We start from the raw sequence: 18156 nt of genomic DNA, 5'->3' as shown, positions 1-18156 counted from the left end.
TTTTAGAAACTGTAAAGAGATATGGAATCATAGACTCTTATTTTGGAGGCAATAAGCAAGGCTTTCCTTGGGCCCCGAAAGCTTCCACCCCCTCAGATACACAGAATCAACCCTTAGCACAAAGCAAGCTTAGGACTTTGATGGGGGATCCCTGATTGTCACCATAAAAAGCGTGGAGGTAGGAGTGGGGAGGAGGAGGCAGGCATCCAAAGTAGATTAGCATTTGTGTAGCAGTTGTGTATTAAAGTCTATGAGATGAAATCTTACCATCCTAACTTCTAGGGAGCATTCTGGCTGTCCTTCTTCTAAGATAGACCTGTTTGTTTTTCTAGCATGCAATATGTAAACTTAAATGTTACATAGATGCAACTATTTATTATTAATGTTACTCTTACTACTAAGTACTGAATAAGGCTTTACTTGGGCTCTAAATAATAATTCTTCAAACTTCTGATTGTAGACCTTTGTTTTTGGTCCAAAATAGCCAAAGATATTGAGAGTGGGTGGCATGCAAGTCTGGCTCAGTCTTCTCATTTGGAAAAAAGTTCCAAATGGGCCGGAGGTGGATAAAATGGGCATCCTAGTTGTTTCTGAACATTCTTGGGGTTATCATCCACTGGTGATCTTGAAGTCAGTGACCACTTGGGTGGGTGCATGGATGGACCCAAATAATTAAAGTTTTCCAGCGGACTAGGCCCTCGGGAAGATAGGGTAGGGGAGGCAGTATAAAGAAGAAGAACATAAATGGTTCAGACTTCATAGAGTGAAGAATGGATAGACCTCTCTGTTCTCCAAGAAAGTCCAAAGTCCCCAAAGATTACCCTGTACCTTCTCAGAAGATACAGCCATCGAACTGAGCCAAGGGTCCAACTGGTTAAAATTCTTTCTTTGTTGGAAAAGTACAAGTTACTTGTTGAGCAGAGGTGCCAGGCACCTTGTATTAAGTAAACTGTCTCCTATTTCAGTGCCTTGTCCCACTTTCTACTATCAGGGCAAATAGTAATCCTAAATTTGGGCCTGTGCAAACATAGCCACTGACTAATATACACTCCTAATTCCCCTACTTCACTTGGTCAAGACAGTTTTGCCACCTAACATCTGGCATTTCTCACAGTGTTTGGGAAAATGGCCCAGTGCTGCCAGGGAGCTCCAGCAAGTTGTTTCTCCCCCACCATAGGTGATTTCTTTGTGTTCAGGTGCTGTCTGTGCCTGTTCCGGTCACTTAGTACTATTCTGACAAGAATATACCACAAATGGGATGCCTTAACAAACAGGAGTTTATTCTCTTACAGTTAGGGAGGCTTTAAGTCCAAGTTCAAAGTGCCAAGCTCTAGGGGCTGTGTGAAAGCCCCTCAATCCTGGGTTCCAGCTCTGCCTCTTGCTCCCGGCCCACTGAAGCTGGAGGCATCTCTTCACTCAGGCAGCTACTGGCTACTGAGGCTAACAAGCCCAAGGTCAACAAATAAAATGGCATAGTCATTTGAATTAATGGTAGGCCATTAATTCAAGTCCATTGTAAGTCCCAAGATCAGGAGAGAATGGCATGCTGCTGAACGATGACATGGCTACATACAGGGTCCAAGTGTGCCATAAGCTAGAGACTATCCCTGATGCTTGTCCTTATACACAGGAAGCAGACCACATCCCAAAGGCAGCTACTCAGCTGCTTGTGGTAGATCCCACCATGGAGTTGACTGCCAGTCTCCTCATGGGAAATCACTACCACCAGCAGCCCAGCCACTCAACCAGGCCCAGCCAAGTTGACGTACAAATTTAACTACCACAGTGCCCTTCCAAATATAACCGCACCTTAGCCCAGACTGAATTTCCAAAAATGATGCAGACAGACAATAATAATAAATAGTGCTTGGATGATATAAAGGCTGACAATGGCAAACACAAAAGCTGGAGGTGGCAATCACAATAGCCAGAAGCAGCAAAGAGGCTAGCCAGTAGCCAAAATCTCCAGTGTCTAAGAATACATAGCATTAACAATGAACTCTGGAAGCTCCGGGCTCTGTCTTCTCTGTCTCAGCTGTGGTCCCCTGTACAGGGTACTATGAGGACAACTCCTGAGAGTATGTTGTTGTTATATGTCGTCGAGTTGGACCCAACTCATAGTGACCCTTCCTTGGGCTGCCGAGGCAGTACCACTACGGAAGTATATTGTCCAACCTTCCTTCCAAGGAGTGGCTGGTGGGTTTGAACCACCAGCCTTCTGGTTAGCAGTCAAGTGTCAGGCATTATGCTATCAGAGCTCCTCCTGAGAGTATAAGACCCATGAAAATGGGTAAACAGTAGCAGTTGTAATTAAGATGTTCTGGACCAGATGACAGGAAACCTGGGTTCAAGAACATCTCAAACATTAGAAAAATGGGAAGTTTCTACAATTTACTGAGCCTAATGAATATCTTAGTATCACTCTGGATATTGATTTAGGACTAGGGGAGAGAATGAAGAAATTAAAGGTATATGTATATTAAGAGGGATTGACCTGGAAGGATTTCAATGACCATTCATAAGGGTGGGGAGTGATCCTATCTTAGCATTAGGGATTTCCACAGAACTGGTTTTGTAGTAAATGGAGATCGATAGAACCCTCTTTAGTCTCAGCCCTACCTTTAAGGAACTGTGAACTTACTGCTCGTTCTATTTATGTCTCTCCTCTTCTAAGTGTTATAAATATCATACTACATTGCAATTATATGCTTACTGAACACGTGTCTTTCTCACTGGGCTGAGTTCTTGGAGAGCAAGGATGAAGGATTTTTCATCTTTGATTTAGTAGCACCTTGCACAGTGCTATGTATGTAGCAAGTGCTCAGTAAACATTTGCTAATTAAAGAACAATCAAGTGGCACTAAAATGAATGCTACTTCCTCCTTTGCATTGGGTGGTGGCTACAGTTAGCTGGATTTATGCAATAACCTCCATTATGTTGTCTTGCTCCCCCTAGATGACATCCGTTGCAAAGGTGTATTACAGTCAGACCACTCAGACGGAAAGCCTGCCCTTAATGGGCCCAGGGGTACGACGTCGGAGAGTCCTGACAAAAGATGGTCGCAGCAACGTGAGGATGGAACACATTGCCGACAAGCGCTTCCTCTACCTCAAAGACCTATGGACAACATTCATTGACATGCAGTGGCGCTACAAGCTTCTGCTCTTCTCTGCAACCTTTGCAGGCACCTGGTTCCTCTTTGGTGTGGTGTGGTATCTAGTAGCTGTGATCCATGGAGACCTGCTGGAGCTGGGCCCCCCAGCCAATCATACCCCCTGTGTGGTACAGGTGCACACACTCACTGGGGCCTTCCTCTTCTCTCTGGAATCCCAGACCACCATTGGCTATGGCTTCCGCTACATCAGCGAAGAGTGTCCACTGGCTATTGTGCTTCTCATTGCCCAACTGGTGCTCACCACCATTCTGGAGATCTTCATCACAGGTACCTTTCTGGCCAAGATTGCTCGGCCCAAGAAGCGGGCTGAGACCATTCGTTTCAGCCAGCATGCGGTCGTAGCTGCCCACAACGGGAAACCCTGCCTTATGATCCGAGTTGCCAATATGCGTAAGAGCCTCCTCATAGGCTGCCAGGTGACAGGCAAGCTGCTTCAGACCCACCAGACCAAGGAGGGTGAGAACATCCGGCTCAACCAAGTCAATGTGACTTTCCAAGTAGACACAGCCTCTGACAGCCCCTTCCTCATTCTGCCCCTTACCTTCTACCATGTGGTAGATGAGACCAGTCCCTTGAAAGATCTCCCCCTTCGCAGTGGTGAAGGTGACTTCGAGCTGGTGCTGATCCTAAGTGGGACAGTGGAGTCTACTAGTGCCACCTGCCAGGTGCGCACTTCCTACCTGCCAGAGGAGATCCTTTGGGGCTATGAGTTTACGCCTGCCATCTCGTTGTCAGCCAGTGGCAAATACATAGCTGACTTCAGCCTTTTTGACCAAGTTGTGAAAGTGGCCCCTCCTGGTGGACTCCGTGACAGCACTCTACGCTATGGGGACCCAGAAAAGCTCAAGTTGGAGGAATCATTAAGGGAGCAAGCTGAGAAGGAGGGCAGTGCCCTTAGTGTGCGCATCAGCAATGTCTGATGCTGGATTCCCACCTCCCCGTCTCTCTGGTTTCTTTTCCTCTCTTTTGGCACCCTGGGTAAGGGATACTGCCCAGGTTTACTGAGTGCCCAGAAGCACCAATCTCCTTCTCGTTTAACCCAGTGGTCTGTGGGTAGTCTAGGCCAATTGAGGTTCAAGTTTTCCTCCCATTGTCCTCTTTCACCTTCCGCCTCCCTTTCATCCCAACACATACACCTCCTTTAGGTCAGGATGGGGGAAGAAGAGGGAGGATTAGGCTGAAGTGGCTTCGAAGGCCTCAGCCATGCTTGGAGACTCACATCAGGAGGACCATGCAGTTGGATGGAGAGATCCCCCCTGGCCACCATCAGAAAGTTTGGTGACTTGAGGCTGGAGCCCTCTCCTTTTCTATCTTCCCACTTAGCAAATTCCCTAAGGCAAGACTCTCTCTGATGATTATCTTGTGGTCTGTGCCCTCAGAAATATAGGAATCTGGAATCAATTTGGTCTGGAATGTTTACCACCTTTGTTGTAAGAAGCCAGGGTTTTTGATGGTGTAGTCAGTTTTCATTTTAGTTTCTGACCATAACCTAGGACCTTGGTCACCACTATTTTTCCCTCTAGTTTCTCAAGTGGATCCTCTCTTAGGATACCTAATTCTCTCATAGGTGCCTTTGTTCCCACAGAATTGGGGTTGATCTGAGAAACACAGAAAACCCCCACTGATGCTCAACTGAAAACTAGATCCACAGGGCAGATTTCCTGGGAAAGTTAAACCAACCCCACCAAGTGGGATGGGTAAATGTTCAGATTTCCAGTCTGCTGTACAAAGCCTCTGAGAATCAGTGATGCTTTGTTAAGGTTTGGGCAGAAGCAGAACTCTGTGGCTGGCAGCCACTATTTTCCCTGTTACTCTCCTGGTGCCCTCCTGAAAAGTGCCAGTTATTTCATCAGGCAATGCGGGGAGGGAAGGAAATGATACATCCTAATCAAATAACCATCGTCTCCCTTATCCATTCCCGAGACTTGGTATAAAATGATGGAGTTCTGTCTTGTTAGGTGTTAGGACACACTCCTTTTTGCCATGAAGCAGTTTTAAGCATGTTAAAAAGCATACTTAATAGAAGACTCAGGCCATTCCTTGGTCCCTGGTGGGGACTGACCTTCACAGTCAGGGAAAGGTATATGGGCACTAGAACTTTTTCTAAAGCCCCAAATCTCAAGAATGCTTTCCAGTCTTATTTAAGTACCAAGGGATCTCCACAGAGTGGTTTGGCATATAATCTCCGAAGGAATCAAGTGGAAATTTATGTGAATTGGACTCAGCCAATTAGGCTACAAGCTATACACTTGAGAGAATATGTACATGCATCTGTGTGCAGAGCCTTGCAAAGAAACCCATAAAATTTTGAATCTGGACCCACAGTCACCACCTGCTACAAATCCACAAAGTCCTCATATTAATCTCTTCTTGAACTCAATTAACTATGTTGAAAATGAAGATCCTTCGATCTCTACATCCTGTAAGCCCCACCATTACTCCCTAGCTCTCATGAAAACAAGAACCAGAAAAACTTGAAAATCTGAAACAGAGAACAAAGACAAAGAGTCAGTTTCTGGGCTCTCAACTTGACTCAACATTAGACTTATCTGAATTCTTTAGCTGTGTTAGGACAAAAAGTACTGCAGTGTGTGTGTGTGTGTGTGTGTGTATTTATCTGTTTTTACTTATTAACAAGTCATCCTTCATCTAGTTTCTTCTGCATGCATCTGCTTCTCTCTTGAAGGGTTACTCTCCTCCTGTTGCCCTGTTATCTATTCTAAGCCCCTTAGCTTCTTGGATAGCAAAGTGAGAAAAGGACATTTTCTGACTTACCCTTTTTGACCCTCCTCCACCATCCAAGACTGTGCTCTAAGTTGCACTTTAAATCATACTATCTCTTTAATGCAATCTGACACCTTCTCCCATAAACCCCTAGGGAACAACTCCTCCCTCCCTGTCCCATCCACAAACCCAAAATGGCTCTTGAGATTACAGCCTCCGTCTACTCTGAGCTAGAATCCTCTTGGCATTAGGACAAGCTTTAGAAGCAGCTAGGTCTGGTGAAAAATGAGCCTCCTGAGCACACCAGCCATAGACATGGAATGTCAGGAGAGCACCAGGCCAGAAGTTAAGAGGGGAGATTTCAGAAGATGAGTAAAACATGTGATAAGGGAAGATACCTGGGGTAAAAGATAAGAAAGGATGGATCTAGTGATTCAATAAAACCCTTGAGTCTTACTCATCTCCTTAGCATCACTCATTTGGGCTAGTAAACAAGAGGTGGGTGGAGGCTCAGGGAATTAGCATATAAGATACACATGAAAGGATTATCTAAGGAGAAAGAAACAGAGATAATATATAGAGAGATGTATATAGATGTATATATGACCAAATATACTGAATGTACAGAAAGAACTATTCAGAGACCTTAACATAGGGGGCAGATAGGCCCTGGTTGTGAGGTAGGATACTCTAGACTTCAGACTTACAACCTGTGATCCTGGCTTCAATATGGAGGTGAGATACCTGATGAAGGCTCTCAGGTTTAAGGATGGGAAAGGAGGAGTGGAGGCTGCTCTTCAGAAATACAGAGGCATCTACTGAGACTTTTGAGAATCCTTGCACTACTGGTAGGACCAGGAAAAGGGGATGGGGGAAAATTAGGAGGGCAGATACTGCATTCATAGAGATCTAGCTGAATCCATTACTTATACTGGGTGCCACCATCCTCAGCAGTGTTCTGTTGCTGTAGGTTTTTTATTTTTAAGTAAAAGCCCTCACTGTCTCCTTCTCTTCTCTAAATTTGAAGTGTACTGTATTTCCCCTCATTTCCACAGGGGTGGGGGGCAGCTGTCCTGGAGGTGATGACTGTATAGCTGAGAAACTGGACACCTTGGTGTGTGTGAGGCACTAAAGGGAAGCCTCAACCTTAGAATCTAAACACCAGGACTAAAGAGTTGTTGAGCCTAAGGTACTCCCAAGGCAGAGAGCCTCTCTCTATGGCTCTAAGAGCCCAAAGAGAATGCCATCTATGTCAGGAGTTTCAATCCTGACATTGGGGCATGGGGGGGGGTGCATAAGGTTTTGGAAATGATGCTTTTGTGTGAAAATGAGGAGTGGGGCTATCAACTACCCTAGGGGATGGTGCAATTCCATGAGAGGCTTCTGAAATCCCTACTCTGTGCTTCACCACATTATCTCCCCAACTCCCATCAGCTAATAAGACCATCCTTATGAGGCCTGAGCAGAAAAAGGAAGCTAGTTATACTACCGCTATCAGCCAGGGACACTGCCCCGCCTCAAGGCTGCTATCCTGGTCCTTTATCGCTGCTAGCTAACCTAGATTCTTTGTAAAATAACATACTACCTTTGCTGTAAAGTTAGCACGGGTCTTCTGCCTAAATAATGGCCCACTCTACTGAAGCTGCAGAATCTAGAGATGGTTTTTCTATTCACTGCATTAAAGACTAAACCAGGTCAGATTCACCTAGGAAAAAAAGATATGCATGTTTACTTGTTTATTTTTGTCTGTTCAGAAAAAGATACTAAATAAAATGGATGAATCTCTGTTCTTCATTCTATTTTCTTTTAGAAACCTAAACCAATACTGTTATCAAGGCTTGAATTCAGAGGCCTACGAATTTCTGACTGTGTGGCTAGGCCTTTCATTTATGATATCACTCACTCCCTCCACTCCTTTACCATATATCCCCTCACCAATTTTAGGATCTGTGTGGTGAAGACCAGCATGAATTCAATCCCCAAAATGAGGAGATTGATCCATTCCTCACATTCCCGCTCTCCATTCTCATTGTCAGCTATTCCTGCAGCACTTGCCACCTGGAGATAGGTCAGAGCTCATAAGTTAAAAGGACTGCAGACTGCCAACCATGAGCCTCAAGTCTGGGGAGTCCACACAACACCCCAACCTGACCTGCTGGTCACAAATTCAGGGCTAGTTTCCCACTACCCCTGTTTGGATGCCAGAAGTAAGCTTGGGAGTCCACATGACACCTTTGCTCTCTGATCTGCTGGCTGCTACTACCCCTTTGTGTTCAATACTTTGTTGGAATGACTCACAGAATTCACAGAGAGTATATATACCACACTGGCAGCTACAGAATTATTATAGCCAAAAGGGCTACAAATGAAAAGACATATTGGGAAAGGTCTAGGAGGGTTCCCAATATAGAGACTCCACATCTCAAGGCACACACTTATCTCCCAAGAGCAGATGTTTTCATCAACCAGGAAGCTCTCTGAGTCTTCATGTTCAGAGTTTTTATCAACCTGTCCTGCATGATAGGTTAATCATGCCTCCTGTTGTTGTTGTTAGGTGCTGTCGAGTCGTCTCTGACTTGTAGCGACCCCATGCACAGCAGAACGGAACACCGCCTGATCCCATGCCAGCTCCATGATCCTTGCTATACTTGAGCCCACCATCCCAGCCACCATGTCAGTCCATCTTGTCGAAGGCCTTTCCCTCTTTCATCGACACTCCACCTTACCAAGCATGACATCCTTCTCCAGGGAATGATCCCCTCTGACAACATGACCAAAGTAGGTGAGACAAAGTCTGGCCATCCTCGCTTCCAAGGAGCATCTCGGCCGCACTTCCTCCAGGACAGATCTGTTAGTTCCTTTGGCAGTCCATGGTACCTTCAGCATTCTTCACCAGCACCACAACTCAAAAGCATCAACTCTTCTTTGGTCTTCCTTTTTCATTGTCTAGCTCTCACATGCATATGAGGCAATTAGAAATACCATGGCCTGTGTCAGGCATGCCTTAGTCCTCAAGGAGACATCCTAGCTCCTCAGCACTTGAAAGAGTTCCTTCACAGCCGACCTGCCCAGTGCTACACGTCATCTAATGTCCTGACTGCTGCTTCCATTGGCTCGATTGTAGAACCAAGCAATGTGAATTCTTTGACAACCTCAATCTTTTCTCCATTTATCATGATGCTGCTTATTGGTCCAGTTGTGAGGACCATGCCTCCTGAGGCTAGTTGATATTGGCTTCCAGGTGAGTCTCTTCTGCTCTGGCCAGACTCCACTGCCAGCACAAATACTCAGGTGTGGCCTGGAAGTCCCAGACCAAGGCACCCCAATTATTTCAAAGGTATTTCTCCAGAGCCAAGGACAAAGGCCCCCTTACTTATGATGAAACTAAGTCTTTTACTCTATAGGATCCTTTAGCAAATCTTTCAAACTCAGTTTTTAAAGGATATGATTTTTAAAAAAGTTAAGATCCAGAAATCTAAAAATTGGCTTAGCTTAATCCAGAAAAATCAAGTTGCTTTGTACTCTGGGCATTGTCCCTTTCTGCCAGTTTCCCTTCCTTGCTACCTTATAGACTTATGGCCAGCTTTCCTTATATATTCTCAAGGCTCTACAGGCTTATTCCTTTAATTATCAAGAATTTCTTCCCCCAAATCTAAAGAAATAGATTTATCTGCTACCCTTTTCTATCTTTACCCTTAGAAAGACCTGTTTGTAAATATCCAATCCTGAATTATTTCGGACTAGAAGCAAAAGATCCCAAAGTTACTGACTTTTGTTCCCCAGAAATGAAAGCACAGAAGAAGGGAGAAAATTGGGTCTCTTATCAATTAATATTTATCTACAACATTTAGGAAACACTAATCTAGGGATGAGTCATAAGATATGTGAACTATATCCACAAAACCAAACTCACTGCCATCAAGTCAATTCTGACTCATAGCAATCTCCACTGGGTTTCCGAGGCTATAAATCTTTACAGAATAGATCATCCCATCTTCCTTCCATGGAGCAGCTGATAGGTTTGAACCACTGACCTTCTGGTTACCAGTCAAATGCCTCATCCACTACGTTACCAGAGCTCCTTATGAACTATATAAGACATATGAAGTTCATAATCCTGAAAAGTTTGAAGAAAGTTACATACTTGTGAGGGAAAACATAAAATAAAAAGTAGCATATATGAAAGACCACATATAGCATTAACAACATATTCTAAAAAAGACAGATCTCTTTGGAAAACATTTCACAGGGAAAACAGGCACTGGGCAAGGGATGGTATGGATCTAAGGTGTCTGTTAGAACATAGTTGAATTAGATTAAAGAAAAATCAGCAACTACTGAGCTACAATTAAGTTGAAGATACCATTCAAGTAACAAACATAAGGCATAATACATGCCATCAAGGGATGTACAACCTTACTGGGCTTTGTACCTATTCCTTCTGTGAAATTCTTCTCATTGCCTGCCGGCCCCCCACCTTGCTAACTCTTAGGGCTCTCATCTTAGATCAAATTCCTGAAGAGCTATGATTACACCATACATCCTTTTCATAGCACTTACCACAGCTGCAATTTTATATTACTTGTGAATTTATTTCACTAGTTATAGTATTTATGGTGTTGGCAAAGAATATTGAATATACCATAGACTTCCAGAAGAACAAATACATTTGTCTTGGAAGGAATACAGCCAGAACGCTCCTTAGAAGCAAGGATGGCGACACTTCATCTCATGAACTTTGGACATTATCAGGAGGAACCAGTCCCTGGAAAGGGACATCATGCTTGGTAAAGTAGAGGATCAGTGAAAAGGAGGAAGACCTTCAATGAGATGGATTGGTACAGTGGCTTCAACAATGGGCTCAACATAGCAACAACTGTGAGGACGGTGCAGGACTGGGCAGTATTTTGTTCTGTTGTATATAGGGCTGCTATGAACCAAATCAATGCACCTAAACATAACAACAACGTCTGTTTCTGTCACTAGGCTGGGATTCGTGTCATTGTTTGGTCATTAGTAGAAACTCAGCACCTAGAATGATTTCCGGCTTGTATAGATGCTCAAATGGACTGGAAGGACGGAAGTAAAAAAGGGAGAGGACTTGCCTAATGGTCACACAGCTGGTACACTGTGCAGTTGGTATATCTTGTTAAATAACTATAAAAAATGTAGACAATGTATTCATAAGGGACAACACTAAAAATGTTAGAAATAAACAGATATTAAAAAACACTATTTTGGGGAGGCAGAGATCATTCCCACCCATTAAGGTCTAGGAAAACTTTACACAAGACTTGAGGTTTGAACTTAACATCTCAGGACAAGTAGCATTTAAGTAAGTGAAGAGAAATAGGATTCTTTATAGGTGGTACGGCGTGAACAAAACAAACTCACTCATAGCAACCTTATAGGACAGAGTAGAATTGCCCCATAGGGTTTCCAAGGCTGTAAATCTTCACAGAAGCAGACTGCTTCATCTTTTTCTTGCAGAGTGGCTGGTAGGTTCAAACTGCTGATCTTCTGGTTAGCAGCTGAATACCTTAATCACTGCACCACTAGAGCTTCTTAGTAGGAAGAAAGCACAAGCACTATTTGGGGATTGGTTAATAAACCTAGAATAGAGGGCTTTATAGGTTGAAAAGGTAAGGTAAAGTCAATAATGGAGGGATTGAATTCAAGCTGAAGGGTTTATTATTTTTACGTAGGCAGCTGAAGGCTAATTGAAGAAGGAAGGAATCTAATTTAAGTACTATTTATGAATATCAGTCTGGCAATGAGATTGAGACAGGTGACATTAAACCAGTTAAGAGATTTACAAAAGCTTATGGGAAACGTGATTGCTACAGATTCTAGTATAGCACAGATGTTCAGTGTACATCATTAAACTGAGGTTCATGATGAGGGATCTGGACTGAGGTGCAGGATGCTGGACATGAAAGGAAAGGAACAGATTCAAATAAAATTACAAAGGAAGAATTATAAACAAGATTTAGAAAAAAAGAAATGATTAAACTAGTCCTTGTTCCAGCAGGAAATGGCATACTCAAAGGGCTAATTGAACATGATTCAATGAAGGGGTTATTTACAAAGGTTAGGGCAGGATTAATAAACCAGCAAGGGATGGTGAAGCACCCAGAGACTTGCAACACTAGGAAGCCATTATTACCTTTGACTCTGAAGGGAGAGTTATTGGAACCTGTTGAGAGCTGCACCAAGGGAGATGGTTATAGATCCAACAGGAGTCATGGCCTTGGGTAGAAGAACCCAGCCACTAGCAGATCTGCTGCTAGTGCCTCCCATTGGCCTATTCTAATGAGAAACCAGAGGGCAAAGAAGACTAGATGCTGCAGTGCATCAAGTTTAAAGATCCTGGAGCAAAAAGCAGGGCAGAAAAGATGAGAGTGGATCTAGAAAGGTAATGAAAGCATATACAGCCTTATGACCAAGGTCAAGGTCCTGGCTAAGGATACTAGGGATGAGCTATGAATATGTTCTTTCCCCAGCGATTGGCTCCAAAAGGATGGAAATCTAGGGAACAGATAGTAAAAGGTGGGATTAGGAAGGATTTTAAGTAATAGGTCAAGAGATAACAAACAACTGAACATTTAAATAATTGTTGCTCTTTCAGAAGAGGTGAGAAAATGGAATCCCCAAGCCCAACACAAAAAGCCTCAATATGGCATCTCTAGACCCTGTGATGCTTCTGCCCCAACTAGAAACAGTAACAAAAGTCAGACCTTTCATCTACTCCAATTTGTTTTACAGGACTTTGGTCCCTTGTTCATCCACAACTATTCCACATTTTATTCCTTTGACATCAGTGGCCCAAGCTTAGTTTCTTTAATTAGTTGTTCCTTGTTATTTGCCCAAAATTGGTGTCTCCCACTTCTCTACTAGGTCAGTCCTGTAGGGACAGATTAGCTGTGGTCTTCGTGCTATACCGCCTAAACCAACCCAGTCATAACTTTCCTCTACTAAGCCTTACTCATCTATCACTGGCAGAGGAAAAGAATAAATCAGAGCTGGAGTACAGTGACATAGAATAATGAGAGGATTAAGACAAGAGATCAATGAGAGAAGGTGGAGAGGGAAATTAGAAATCAAAGTCAACATTTTATATGGAGGTTAGCTGTACAGTCCTTAAGAACCCTCTGGGTCAGACAGTCCTACATTAAGTTCCAGCTCTGCTATTTGCTGGCTTTGTGACTTAGGTAAATTTAAGGATAAAACATAATTCCTTCCCTCAAAAACCCCACAATCTCATTGACTGGATTATGAATACAATCTAAATAAAGTATCAAATTCTGTGATGCAGACAGTAAGTCAACAATTGGTCAATGAAGAGAAAGAGCTTGTGGGTTAGAGTCCTGGGTGAGGAATTTATGGAAGTAGGATTGGGGTAAGGCAGGAGAAAGGGGAAGAGCTTGAGGGAAGTAAAGGACATATGGGGAAAAAAAAAAAAGATTGGGAGTTGGGGGCACTCCAAGGATGCCACTCTAGAAATATTCTGGTGGGAGGAACATTAAAACTTAAACTTTTATTATTGATTCTCTACTAGAAATCTGATAATATGTTAGATGCTGAGGTATAGAACAGAAGAAGATTATCTCTGTTCTCAAGGAAATCCAGGGGTCTTGATGGAAAACAGAGAGAGAAACTATAACAAGAACAAAAAATCAGTTATTACAAAGCAGTGTGAAATGCCATAACAAGGTATGACCAGAGTTATGGTGCACTGTGAAGGTAAGCGCTGGACAGGGTTTTTATGTAGCAGGGAATGGTCTTGTGTGTGTGATTTTCTGGAGCTTAGACACCCTCTCTTCTACCCACCCCAGTCCATCCACCCTCAGTCAGTAGAGAGAGCTGGCATCTAAATCATACTGCATGATGGGGCAGTGGGTTGTGAGCTTCTAGGCTTGAAGGACTGAGTAGGTGTTTGCCACTGTGACTAGGGAGGGGAACACAACCTTGGCAGAATGAAGGACAAATACAAGGGCAGTGAGACATGAGGGCATGACAGTTTAGAAACTCTGTGAAGCTCTCCTCTCTTCTCATCCCCTACACATGAAGTTGCCAGGTGAAATACAGGTTGCACAGCTAAATTTAAATTTCAGATAAACAATGAATTATTTTTTTGTCCTATTATTATTAGTATTGTGATTTGGGTGAAAGTTTACAGAGCAAATCAGTTTTCCATTCAACAATACATACACATTGTTTTGTGACATTTACTGCAATCCCTACACTGTACCAGCATACTTCCCACTTACTCCCTGTGCCCACCCCTTCCCTTCATCCTTTTCCCTTTCCCTCCTCCTTTCCTAGCTCTATCCCTGGGCAAATGCTGCCCTCTTGGTCTCACATGCTTGATTGTTCTAATGAGTGCATACCTTCCTGATATTACTGTTCACCTCACAGACCTGTCCATCATTTGGCTGACAGTTGAGTCACAGGGGTTAAGTTCAGCTCCTAGCTTGAAGGGTTTCTAATGGTTATGGTCTCAACAGTTCTACCAGTCTTCATCAGACCAGTGAGCCTGGTTTTTTTTTTTTTTTTTTAATGATTTTGAATTCTGTTTCATAATTCCCCCACTCTATCTAGGACCTCTTAATATGATCCTTTTCAGAGTGGTCAGCAGTGGCACCATCTAGTTCTCCTGGTCATAGGGTTGAGGAGGCTGGAGTTCATATACTCCGTTAGTCTATTGGACTAATAGTTCCCTGCATCTTTGATTTTCTTCACCCTTCTTTGCTTCAGATGGGGAGAGACTAATAGTTGCCTGTTAGATGGCGACTCACAAGCTTTTAAGACCTCAGTCACTACTCACCAAAGGATGCAGAACACTGTCTTTGGGGACTATGTTATGCCAATTAACTTAGTATACCCCGAGACTATGGTCTTGAGCCTCCATACCCAGTGACTCATTCTCTCAAACTGTTGGGTTATGACTCAGACGTTGTCTTAACTTTGTCCCCTGTGTGTCTACTACATTCATGGATATATTTTCAGCACATATAAATACACAGGTAGACATAGCCTCTGTCAAACCTATATATATTCATGGGTATAATTTCACTCACCTTTCCACCAGTTCAGTATGGGACAAATGTAATCCTTAGATACCTGTGGCATGGAAAGCCAATTACTCCAGGATGAAGTCAAAACCAAGAGAGTTTATTGAGTACTGATATCCAAGGAGACGGGTACTGTATCCACAGAAGACTGTCTCCCCGAGTTTTTTAAGTGGAACTGGGCTATGGGGTAGGAGGTTCTATGGAATGTTGACAACCTTTTCTTCTTATTGGGATGAGTTGTCTTCACCTTGTGACCCTTTTGTTATTCCTCTGGTCAGTGATACAAAACCAGCCTTGGAGAAAATGCTTTATGGCCCCCTTGTTCCTGCCCAGAAAGATAAACTTTACAAAGAGTGGAGAATGTGGAGTGGGTTGTTAGGAGAAACTGCTTTACCACACACACCCCCCTTCTGTCCTAAAAGATTAACTTTACAAGGAGGAGAGAATGAGGGAGGTACACTTAGGTCTGTAAGGAGAGAAAAGGGGGAATACAGAAATGAGTGACTGAAGGCCTGTAAGGAGAGGAAAGTGAAAGAGAAAAAAATGTTAAAGTTTGGTCAAGACGGCTGTTCCCTTAGGTTATTTTACCCACTAAGGACTGCAACATGTTCAGACTGAGTGTTATCTATGTATCCACTCGTAAATTGTTATTACTATTATTGAAGGATTGTGTATGTAATTGCTGTTGTTATATGCTGTCAAGTCCTACTCGACTCATAGTGACCCTTCCTTGGGTTTCCCAGGCGATATCACTACGGAAGTAAATTGCCCCATCTTCCTTCAGAGGAGTGGCTGGTGGGTTTGAACTGCCAGCCTTCTGGTTAGCAGTCAAGTGCCTTAGGCACTAGGTTACCAGAGCTCCTTGTGTATGTAATGGTATTCACCTTTTTTGCCTTTAATTCTTGTGCTCCTTCCCGTCTTCCACCACCTTGATCACTCCGTGCTGACCTCTCACTTACTGTACGTTGCCCTTCCCTTCAACCAAGTTAATACCTGTCCACCCTCTAGAACAACGAATAGTTTTAATAATATAAGTATGTCCCATATACTACATGGGGCATACACACTCTGGGTTCCTTCATCTCATTCTAGATCTGACCTGGGAGCCACAAAATCCCCGGGATTACGGGCGAGGGCGGAGTAAAGCTTGAGGGCCTAACGGATATAACCGCAGCTACGGATTCGTGGCGAAAATCCGCCTCCACTGATGAGTTCCGGCAAGCGGGGGGGGGGGGGTAACACGCACGCACACACATACACGCACACACCATCTTCGCTCCGCTCGATAAAAACCCCATCCTGAGCCCACCTCGGCCAAAGGGATGTCACCTCTCCGGGAACCGGAAATCCCGCCCCTCCTGGAGCCAGGAGCGCATTCTTTGGCTGGGGAGACTGAGAACCCTGAGCCGGAAGCAGAATGGGGGCGGAGCTTCATGACGGAAGTGGCCGGCCCGCGGTTTAGGTTGGTATCCTAGCTAGTAGGAGGTGTGCCGGCAAACTGAAGTGGGAAACTGAAGCAGAGTTCAGAGGTTCGAAGGCACTGTATCGTTGGGCTGAGCGGTTGTCGCGCAGTAAGATCATGGGCACGAGCGAATATTGGGAAAAATGGTTCCTGAACCTGCGGGTGCCCCCCACCGGGGTATTTGGTGTGGCCTTCCTTGCTCGAGTCGCTCTGGTTTTCTACGGGGTCTTCCAGGACCGGACCATGCTCGTGAGGTATACAGACATCGACTATCACGTCTTCACCGACGCCGCGCGCTTCATTACGGAAGGGCGCTCCCCGTATCTGCGAGCCACATATCGCTACACTCCTCTGCTGGGTTGGCTCCTCACTCCCAACATCTACCTCAGTGAACTCTTCGGAAAATTTATCTTCATCAGCTGCGACTTGCTCACCGCTTTCCTCTTATACCGCCTGCTGCTGCTTAAGGGGCTGGGACGCCGCCAGGCGTGTGGCTACTGTGTCTTTTGGCTTCTTAACCCCTTGCCTATGGCGGTATCCAGTCGAGGCAATGCGGACTCAGTTGTCGCCTCCCTGGTGCTTATGACCTTGTACTTCATAGAGACAAGACTCATCGCTTGTGCCGCTGTATTTTATGGTTTCGCGGTGCATATGAAGATGTACCCAGTGACCTATATCCTTCCCATAGCCCTCCACTTGCTTCCAGAACGAGACGATGAAGCCTTTCGTCAGTCTGGCTATTCTTTCAAGGCTCGTTTATATGAATTTCTGAAGAGGTTGTGCAGTCGGGCTGTGCTGCTCTTTGTAGCAGTTGCTGGACTTACATTTTTTGCCCTGACCATTGCTTTTTATTGTAAATATGGTTGGGAATTTTTGGAGAACGCCTACCTTTATCACCTGACTAGAAGGGATAGCCGTCACAATTTTTCTCCATACTTCTACATGCTGTATTTGACTGCAGAGAGCAAGTGGAGTTTTTCCCTAGGACTTGCTGCATTCCTGCCACAATTCATCTTGCTTTCAGCAGTTTCTTTCGCCTATTACAGAGACCTCATCTTTTGTTGTTTTCTTCATACGGCCATTTTTGTGACTTTTAACAAAGTCTGCACCTCCCAATACTTTCTTTGGTATCTCTGCCTTCTGCCTCCTGTGATGCCACTAGTGAGGATACCTTGGAAAAGAGCTGTAGTTCTCCTAATGTTATGGTTTATAGGACAGGCCTTATGGCTAGCTCCTGCATATGTTCTTGAGTTTCAGGGAAAGAACACCTTTTTGTTTATTTGGTTAGCTGGCTTGTTCTTCCTTCTTATCAACTGTTACATCCTGATTCAAATTATTTCCCATTATAAGGAGGAGCCCCTGAGAGAAAAGATCAAGTATGACTAAGATATATTCCAGATCTTCTGCCAGTTCTGTCTTTTACATTCTTACTGTTCTGTGTGGACCAGAAGGGAGCTTGGGAAAGATGTTTTTTGAACATCTTAAAACACGCTAGTGAAAAGCTTGGAGCATAAAACCCAGTTCCAACAGAAATTAAAATGAGTATTTGCTTTATGTAGAAAGAGGACTGAATAACTGAAGTCTGTCCTATAGGAAATCTTAGGACTCATTTATTTGGAACCTGATAGGAAGTAAAAGTTTGAAAATCAAAAGGCTGCTGTTAGGTGCTAAATGGCTCTTGTAAAAAAAAAAAGGAATATAGTTAGAGACATACAATCTA

General features: G+C 43.9%; 2 protein-coding genes across 2 annotated transcripts; both read left to right on the top strand.

The window, feature by feature from the left end:
- The first annotated feature begins 2956 nt into the window (after positions 1-2956).
- KCNJ10 (potassium inwardly rectifying channel subfamily J member 10) lies at positions 2957-4096 on the top strand. The gene has a single exon (XM_007947698.2). The coding sequence runs from the start codon at positions 2957-2959 to the stop codon at positions 4094-4096; it is 1140 nt and encodes a 379-aa protein (XP_007945889.1).
- Positions 4097-16553: 12457 nt separating this feature from the next.
- Positions 16554-17822, top strand: PIGM (phosphatidylinositol glycan anchor biosynthesis class M). The gene has a single exon (XM_007947697.1). It carries the CDS (start codon positions 16554-16556, stop codon positions 17820-17822), a length of 1269 nt encoding a protein of 422 aa, XP_007945888.1.
- Positions 17823-18156: the final 334 nt, after the last annotated feature.

Source organism: Orycteropus afer, unplaced genomic scaffold, assembly GCF_000298275.1.
Source record: "Orycteropus afer afer isolate SDZICR_OR568_19922 unplaced genomic scaffold, OryAfe1.0 scaffold00193, whole genome shotgun sequence".
NCBI classification, from domain to species: domain Eukaryota; kingdom Metazoa; phylum Chordata; class Mammalia; order Tubulidentata; family Orycteropodidae; genus Orycteropus; species Orycteropus afer.
Note: the sequence above shows the minus strand (reverse complement) of the source record. Positions and strands in the feature narration are given on the sequence as shown.